Raw genomic sequence first — 9,877 nt, 5'->3', positions numbered from 1 at the left:
AAAAAAAAAAAAAAAAAAATTTTTTTTTAAAAGATCACATTTTTATTTACTGAAGATCTTTTAGTTACTACCACTATCACCTAAAAGTCTTTTGCTTAAAAATAAAAAAATTTAAAAAAAAAAACAAAAACCCTTCCATCCATTCAATATTCACTTTGCAGGGTCTGGTAGCATAGGTGTGTAATCAATCAATCAATCAATTTTCCCTTTGTAGGGCCTAGTGACATAGGCAGGTGAGGCAGGAGGATTCTAGGTTGAAGGCCAGTCTGGGCTATAGAATGAATGTAGCTTGGGCCACAGAATGGGTATAGTGCGGGCTACAGAGCAAGACCCTGACTCAAATGGAGGAGACAGGTGCACTGGAAGACACTTCGATCCCAGACTGTTCCATTTCTGCTTATCTTGCCAAGGGACTTTTATCGATTCTTATCTTAGAGATTGCTTTTGGTTTTTTATTTTAAAATCTTTCATTATTTCACTTTTCTCTGGGGAAAAAAAGGATTTGATGTGATACATACAGTACCATTTTCAATTGACTGTCATCTTTGTAAAAAAATGCAGAAGCAAAGCACTCACATGCTGGTTTTTTTTTATTTGTTTGTTTTTGGCTTGGTTTGGTTCACAAGAAGCATAACAATATTTACTGATAGCAAAAGAAACTGTGTTTTTTATTGTTCTGTCAACATTCTAAAACCAACTATACTCTAAGTTAATAAAATTTCAAATTTCTTACTAGTATTTTCTATGTCACAGTTAACAATTCTTAGAGGCAGAATTAGTCAGTTATATTAGCCCTCATTATTTGAAAGTTATTTTTCAAAGTAAATCTTTCTAAATCAACCTAAGATAGTTTATAATAATCACAACAAAATTTTCCTAAAGAATACTATCTTTTGCTTCCTGAAAGCTCAGCTCAGTCCAGTTCTTCTACCATGGAAACTGTAATAGCTTACACTGTAGGCAACAGGCTCACACTGTCAGCAACAGGCTCACACTGTCAGCAACAGGCTCACACTGTCAGCAACAGGTCACACTGTCAGCCACAGGCTCACACTGTAAGCAGACAAGACACCCGTGGAAGGAGGTACAGCACTGACTTTATTCTGCAGGCTGCCTCTGACTTGCCACTCTGTCAGTAAATGCTTCTTTATGTCACGTGTTGTCCATTTATCACCAGATAAAAGTGGCTAGTAATCTTAACGATGTAACTTATCTACTAAATGGTAATTCTCCTACTAAAGTCACAAACCTACTGTATGCTATTAAGATGTCTTTTTCCTGATGCAGCCATACCTCTCCTAAGCACTCTGAAGTGCACATGCATCCTACAAAGATGCTCAAGTCCACCTCGCATGAAAATAAAACGTCACACAGGAAGGATTTTTATACTGCAGAAGTGGGCTAGCTCTGACCAACAGGACAGCAATGTGGTAAGACTTATCTCACATGGTATTGTTAGAAGCACTACTTTTGCTTCCTAAGACTCTCTGGCTTAAGTAAAAAGTGCACACCCATTTCTAAAGACTCTGCTGGTACTGAGAAAAATCACGCCAGGAAACGCTTATGTTGCAACCATAATAGAGCAGGATATGAAGCTGGACAGAGAGTACAAAAGAGTTTATCTCAATACCCAACGTGGATTCAAATTCCGGAGGAAGATAACCAAAATGTCAACAGAAACATCCCAGCCAGTGGCACAGAGCATCACTGTGCGCCCCGCCCCTCTGGGGAACACGGATGGCTCAGAATTTAAAATTTCTTCCAGAGGACCAGTCTCATTTCCCATGGATCTAGGTTCAGGTCCCAGCAACCACACCAAAGCAGCTCCCTGTGACTCCGTTCCCAGGGGTGCTCATTCCCTGTTCTAGCCTCTTTGGGCACACACATGATGTACCATGTGTACATTCAGGGGCACACAAATAAAAACTGAAATTCAAGCCATTCCCTCTAAAAAGTTAATTTTCCTACTCTTCAGTTTTCACATAATACATTTAATACAATAAAGGTTAGGATACTGAGCTTTGAAAAATGCTTCAGTGTTAAATATGGCTTTGAAAAGAGCCAACTATACAGAATCCCAACAAGTGCCTCCATCAGATGGCACGCAGGAGAGCATGCGCGGAACAATTAATTAACATGTAGGAGGGCCCAATCCTCTCTCTGTGCAGCAGCGCCTCCCCTGGACAGGGGTGCTGGGTGGTGTAAGAGAAGCACGGCACAGGGAGCAGGCAGTAAGGAGCCCACGCTCCATGGCCTGTGCTCCACTCAGCCCTGCCTCCAGGTTCCCGCCTTAGCTTCCCTCAGTGACAGCCTATAACCTGTATGCTAAAATAAACCTTTCCTTCCCCTGCGTTAGTTCTGGCCAGTAGCAGAAAACACAACACCCAGTGGGTAAAAGCATGTGCTGTGCAAAGCCCAAGCCCACATGTAGGACAACTGTCCTAGGACCACCACATGTCCCTACACATGCATACATACGCTCACATCCTCTTACACACCACGGGGAGAGGGAGGGGGAGGGGAGGGGGAAGGGAGAGGAGAGGATGAGAGAGAATTTTAAAAAAGAAAATGAGTGTCTAGTTGGGCTTTGCCACTAGAAGACTTCAGTAGTACATTCGTTTTTCTTTTCTTTTTTTTTCTTTCATTTTTCAAAAATTAATGACCTCAACTTCAGGCAGGCAGGAAGAAAGGGAGCTAAGAGAAAACAGGCAGCGTTCTGGCATACCTTCCCCGGTTCAGTCGCCCGCAGTCTCCAGAGAGCACTGTCCCCCACAGCTCCTATGGCCTTGCAGCAGATGGAGGCCTGGCTCTACCATGATATACTACAAACCCTCAAACTCAAACACTGCATAGTCATTACCATTAACTAATAAATGGGAAACAGGTGACAGGAAAATCCAGATGGCTTTAGTCCCGGTTTAGCGTTGACTCCATATTCCTAAGCTCTCTTGCCAACAGTGAAGTTCCACCCAGTCTCTTCGTCTCGACCCTACATCCTATCAGACAGCACAGCGAGGTGACCTGAGACTATTTCAAATACTGTCGACATGCACCTCATCTCAGACTGTATCACACACAGCAGTTCTGGTCTCTAGGTTGTGATCTGATTTACTCTGTTAGCAAGAGAGGCGGAAAAGCAGGGACTGAGGAATAGGCACGGCTATGGGGCCCTACTGCCTAGGGTCTGAATTGTGAACTACCTGCCTTCTCTGAGGTCCTCTCAGCCAGGGAACACGGCAGACAGCACAGCGAGGAACAGCATTGTCACCTGAAGCCCTGCTGCTCTCCTCTCTCTCCACATGACAGCCCTCAGGAAGGCAAATCAGCAACGCACTCTCCTATGGTCTCGTCAGGGCCGGAGCATGCTACATATGGCAAGACTTCAATGCGTGCTTAATGAAGACCTGAAGGGCACATCCCTACTCTCAAATCACTAGTTGGAAAGTGATCACTTAAGTACAGTCTGTATCCACAGGTTCCACAACCTCAGTCTGGAAACACCAGGAAGAAGGTTTCTATCTGGAGCCAGGCACGGCAGCACACAGAGGACGGCAAATTAGAGGCTAGCCTAGGCTACTCAGCAAAGAAAGAAATCCATCTGCACTGAACAGACGCCTCTTCTCTTGTCATTGTTTCCGAAACAATACAGCGCAATGGCTACTTACGGTCTTACATGGTAAGAGGCAGTATGAGTCCGCCAGAGGTAATTTAAAGCACATGGCAGGTTGTGCTTAGGTTATATGCAAATATTAGACCATTTTATACCAGAGACTGCACACTGAGATTCTGTTATCCCAGGGGCTGGTTGCCAGACCCCTGAGGATATGAAGGAACAGCTGAACAAAATGAAAAACTCTTGTGTATTTATTTACATAATAATTAATTTGAGACAGAGTTCTCTCATGTATCCCAAGCTGGCCTTGAACTTGTGGCATCACTGAGGAAAAGAACTGACTTCCTGCCTCCACCTCCTAAGTGCTAGGATTAGTGTGGTACCACCACGCACCGTTTATGTGATGCTGCGAATCAACCCCTAGGCTTTGGGCGTTCTAGGTAAGCAGTCTATCATCTAACCTTACCTAAGCCACTAACTCATGGACCTCCCTTGTGAGTGCTACTCAAAGACACTGGGGGATACAAGCACAGTGTTTAAACGGTAAGAAGGTCTGGAAAGCCACACTTCGCTAAGGCAGGTGGCTGAAAGTGCTGCAAAGGGAAATGAGAAGTCAGCCTGACTTCAAGTGAATCTGCTCCACTTCCTCACCTCAACCCTCCTCAGGCACTTCCAGTCTGGCCCCTCCCTCCTTCCCCGTGTCACCTGCCTGCTGCCAGCTCCTGCCAACACAGCACTGAAGGAAGGCTCAGAGCACTTTCCCAAGTCCTTGCAGCACTTGTTCTCTTGAATAGATACATGAATAAACAATATATATTTATTTTTTCAGAAATGGTATTACTATGCAACTAGGTGACTTCAAACTCACTATCCTCCTGCCTCAGTCTCCCAAGTGTTATGCCAGTACACTCCAGAGCACTTCTCCTTTGTAGAGAGATTTCTGCCTCTAACATTCCTAAAAGATGCTAAGGTTCCTTAAGACTCTACTATGAGCAGCCCTCTGTTTTACACCCTTACACTGCAAACAAAAGCTCACTAATGTCTCCCTCTAGCCCTGCACTCTCCCTGGGCTCCAGACCTAGGGTCAGTCTCCTCTCAGTGTCTCTCCCACCCGAGGCACTGTTCCTTCTGCAGCTCACTGCTCACCTGCTGGACCCAGGGCCAGCCCAGGAGCAGGGTGCTCCACACAACAGCTTCTGGGTCTTGCCCAAGGTCCTCCAATTACCATCTGTGACTAATGCAGAGATTATTTGCATTGTGGTCCTCTAGCAAACAAGCCTTCAAACAGATACCTGCCTCCTCATCAATGGGTGTGCTAGGGCACTTGATGTGAACTGCTGTGAACCTTCCTGAGGCGAGCCTGCACCTTGCTCTTCTGTTACTAGGGCTTTCCCACCTCCAGCATCTTTTTACATTTGCTTTTTATTTCCACATTAGAGGAAAGATTAAGAAACAGATTATAAGAAACTAGACAATTTTAAAGGAATAACTCCATACTAATACTTGCACACACACACCACATATAAAAGATCAGACATACAACTCAATGTTTATATATTTAATAAAACATGGCCACGATGTAAAAAATAATAGATATAAACAGGGTAATTCTATAAAATTTAATCGCTATAAAACAAACTTTTAAGTCAGATTAAGTGCAAATACTGTACAGCAGGGACGGGGAACTTTGGTTCTCTACATTGTAATATCATTTTAGTTTTTTATTTTTTTGTTTTTTAGAGACAGGGTTTCTTTGTAAACCTGATTGTCCTAGAACTAGCTCTGCAGACCAGGCTGGCCCTGAACTCAGAGAGCTGCCTGCCTCTGCCTCCTGAGTGCTGGGATTAAAGGCGTACACACCACTGTCTGGCCTGTAATGTCAACTTCCAAACTGGGTAGTGAGCTGGGTAGTTTTCTGTCAGCAGAGCACAAGCTAAAGTCATCTGAGAGGAAGGAACCTCAACTGAGAAAATTCCTCCTAGGATCAGGCTGCAGGCAAGCGTGTAGAGCATTCCCTTAGTGACCGTGGAGGGAGGGCCTTGCTCAATGTGAGCGGTGTCGGCCCTGGGCAAGCCATGAGGAGTTAAGTGACCCAGTAAGTAGCACCCTCCATGGCCTCTTCATCAACTCCTGCCTTGGCTGAGTTCCTGTCCTGACTTCAATGATGAACAGTGATGTGGAAGGGAAAGCCAAATAAATTCTTCCCTTACCAACTTGCTTTTGGTCCTGGTGTTTCATCACATGCCACTCAAATTTAGTGTCACATGTGGTGGGTGACTTGCACACCTGTAACCCAACTCTGGGGAGACTGAGGTGGGAGGATAGCTGTGAATCTGAGGCCAACCTGGGCTACTTAGTGAGCTCCATTATAGAGTAAGACCCTGTCTCAAAGTAAATGTAATGCGAGTCTGTCTCAACTCAAAACAGTAAAAAACAGAACTAGGCACAGTAGATGAGATATACAAATTCTAGGCCAGGCTGAGCTACAGTCAGACCCTCTCTCAAGAAGCCAAACAAACAAACAAACCAAAGAGCACTAGGGATGTAGCTCAGACAATAGCATTTCATCTATTGTTCTCGAATCCCTAGCATTGCAATAAATATCTAACAAACAAACAACAGAGGGCTGGAGTGATGGTCATCATTCCAGAAGAGCCCAGGGTTGAAGAGCCCAGCAACACAAGTTGGCTCACAAGCGTCTGTAACTCAGGAGATCCTAGTCCCTCCCTATTCTGGCCTCAGAGCACCAGGCAAGCACATGCTACACAGACACATAGTCAGGGAACCCCCCTCCCTACAGGAATGAATAAACAACTAAATCCCTATCCAGGTGTGGCGGCGCATGTCTATCTTCCCATCACTCATGCGGAGTCAGGGTTTGCTCAAGAACATCCTTGGCTGCATAGTTCAAGGTCAGCCTGAGGTACACTAGGCCTTACCTGAGAACAGAGAGCTGGGAGGAAGAGATGGAAGAATTCACAGGAGTAAAGCTTTAGTTGGTTGGGGCTGGAGAGATGGCTCGGCGGATAAAAGCACTGGCTGCTCTCCTAGGTTCAATTCCCGGCACCCACATGGCGACCAATCATCCAGAACTCCTATCCTAAGGGAGCCGACACCCCATTTTGACCTCCATGTGCACTGCATGTAGTTGGGCACAAACACAGGCAAGCAAGACACTCGTTATCCCAGGATTACAAATGAAAAGTGCCCTACTCCAAATATTCATTTCAGCTCTTTTTCTTCTTAAAAAAAAATTGTTCTAACTAAATATAATTACAAACTAAATATAATTGCTCTGGCTCAAGGATCCCAAAAACCTTTGGGGATGTCAAGGCAGGATAGAAATCTTGTTTATTAATACTGTTTTTAAATACTACAATCAAGGGAGCTGGAGAGATAGCTCAGTGGTTAAGAACACTGACTGCTCTTCCAGAGGTCCTGAGTTCAATTCCCAGCCACCGTATGATGGCTCAGAACCATTTGTAATGGGATTGGATGCCCTCTTCTGGTGTGTCTGAAGTCAGTGTACTCATATATACATAAAATAAATAAATCTTTTTAAAAAAAAAAAACTACAACCAAGGACTATTTTCTTTTTTTCTTTCTTTTTTTTGTTTAGAGAGAACAAATGTGAAATCTGTTTTTCTTTATCAAGAACAAGTAGAAATTCTCAATTAAACTAATGGGGTTTTTAAAAGTTATCTTTGGGGGGGTGGGTAAAAAAGTTATCTTTGTATAAAATGCTAATAAGTCTATCCTACAAACACGAACATAAAACCAATTTTAACACTAAGCATTGAAAAAATAAGAATGTAAGGATTTTTTTTTTTTTTTAACTTAGGAATTGAAGGCTAATTTGCCTCTGTAACCTGGGAACTCACTCACAGGTAGAGAAATGGCAGAGCAGGAAGGGTAGGCTTGTGTGCATGTGGAAGGGCCATGGAGGGGACAGAGACAACAGACGAGGGACGGGAGTGAGCACTCAGTGGGCTGGCAAGCAAGGCACCTGCACCTGTGGAAGTCTACCTCAGCACATTTCTGCAGGGCACTGGGATTCGAACCCTTCTCCCTACACGGCTAGAGCTTAACTACTTAACTCCGGTCGGCTAGAAACTCCACAGCGAGTCAGCCCCAGCAGCTAGCTATAGAACACTTTAGTATCTACGTCACTTTTGTTTTCAATGCCGGTAGGGTATCTGAAATCTAAAATCTCCAAAATACAAACTTCTGAAGCACTGACAGGCTGATGCAAGTGGGAAATTCCACGCCTGGCATCATGTGACAAGTCTCAGTCAAAACCCAGGCACACCTGAAAAGCTATATAGTTGCCTTCAGGCTACACACAAAGTGTGTATGAAGTATACATACTTCATAAAGGTGAAGTTCACCTGCAGGCTTGGGTTTCATCCCTTACTATTTGTTTGTAAATATTTGAAAAGATGGAAAAATCTGAAACCCAAAATGTGTCTGATCCCAAGAATTTCAGACAAGGGATATTCAACCTGAATTATATTTGCTTTCTTTAGGATTAAAGAATTTATTTTTAAAACAATTCACAAATATGCATTCAACAGTAAGTTCACAACTGCCTAGAACCTGAGTTCTATTGAGAGGGGATCCAATGCCCTCTTCTGATGTCTGTGGGCACCTGAGCGCATGTGGTGAACACTATTTGTGCATGCACTCACACAGGCACACAGATATTTCTATCTGAGAATCAAGCAAGAATCAGTGTATCAGCGATCGCCCCAGTCCTTCTGGAGCTGAGATCCTCCTGGAGACACCCAAGATCAGTCACACATTCCACCGACTCACAATCCAGCACTGTTACATTAGCAATCAAGTTCAGAAGAGTAAAAGCCAATCAAAGCTTACTGTGCTTCTTCTGATAGCTACTTACGTGCACGTGGGCTATAAGGAATGGGAATAACTAATAATAATACTGTTAAAACCGCCAGGCATCATCATGCTAAGGTCTTACATGGCTCATCCCATGTCATCCTCACATTAGATAACAGATCCCATAGTCGTCTGTATTTTATAGTCACTGAAACCAAATCAGAGGCTGAGGGGCTTGCCTTAGCTCACAGAGACTGACAGCCAGGCAAGACTGGTTGACCAGATTCCTTGTTCTACTTTTAACCCACCAGCCAGAAACCATGTCAAACATCAAGGGATCACATTAACACCTATGTAAAAACGGTCAGACTTTGAAAGTCGTCAGCTTGTTAACTAGTAAGAGAAAGAAAAGCATCAGCGAGTACACAGGTGAAATAAATCAACAGAGATTTTACCCAAGGGATCTATGTCCATTACAGACACAGTAAGGATGAGAAAGCTCCCCCACCTCACTGATTCAAAAACCTGTGACGTGGGCATGGTGTAAAGAACCTGTACTCCCTGCACTCAGAAGCCTGAGCGAGAGGGTCACAAGATCAAAACCAGTCTGGGGTACCCCAAACCAACAAAAACTTGGATGCATTTTATAAAAGAGCAATTAAATGTGAAGATTAACTACCCTCACTATGATACATTACCAACTTTAGCCAAGTCCACAAAAGTTCAGTTCTCAAACTATTTCTTAGATCCCTATCGGCCCACTGGAATAACTGCTCTGCTCCTGTGCTGTGACAAATCCTTATGAAAAGAGACATCTGGGTAACAAAGATAGGCTTACGTACAGACAAAGACAGACGGCATCATGAGGCTAGAGCGAAGAACTAAGTATGCTCAAGCAAGGAAATAAACAAATGAGACTGCAAGTGTGCGGAAATAGGACTTTTAAAAATTAGGTCATTTCTGACTGAAAAATAATCTGGGTGCTCACACACACACAGTCTGAGCCAGTGATAGCCTTACACGAGAAGAAGCATATCAAAGAACTTGGTGAAAACGGCCTGTCCTGGTAGTCCTTAGAGCCAAGCTGAGAAACAGACCCAGCCAGGCACCAGTCTGCAGTGATGTTTCCAGAAGTGCTCAGGCTTCTGTTCTCTTTAAAGTGAGCTCACAAATGCTTGCCCTGGAACAGCTCCACACACCAAGGAGAATTCTGAAACTAACACCCTCATGAGACTGCGGCCCTGCTCAATCACTTTCTTATTTAATAAACCTGTTACCAGCAGCACCAATTCCTTACCAGAAACTCTGCCCTCAAAGGTGATAGAAAGGGCAGCAGCGTAGTACCCTCTAAAGCATCCCCTAGGGTTACAGCAGCGTAGTACCCTCTAAAGCATCCCCTAGGGTTACAGCAGCGTAGTACCCTCT

At 44.0% G+C, this 9,877-nt stretch overlaps 1 protein-coding gene across 3 annotated transcripts in view; it reads right to left on the bottom strand.

Moving 5' to 3' along the window:
- Positions 1-9,877, bottom strand: part of Gna13 (G protein subunit alpha 13) — a 39,064-nt gene that overhangs the window by 21,597 nt on the left and 7,590 nt on the right. The window contains exon 3 of one of the 3 annotated variants that reach the window (XM_029545929.1): positions 5,818-6,751. The exons of the other annotated variants lie outside the window; for them this stretch is intronic. Coding sequence (XP_029401789.1) covers positions 6,590-6,751 — 162 coding nt within the window. The 3' untranslated portion in view covers positions 5,818-6,589. Of the gene's footprint in view, positions 1-5,817; positions 6,752-9,877 lie in introns of those variants that run through there. 3 annotated transcript variants of the gene reach the window in all.

Source organism: Mus pahari, chromosome 14 (genome assembly GCF_900095145.1).
Source record: "Mus pahari chromosome 14, PAHARI_EIJ_v1.1, whole genome shotgun sequence".
NCBI classification, from domain to species: Eukaryota; Metazoa; Chordata; class Mammalia; order Rodentia; family Muridae; genus Mus; species Mus pahari.
Note: the sequence above shows the minus strand (reverse complement) of the source record. Positions and strands in the feature narration are given on the sequence as shown.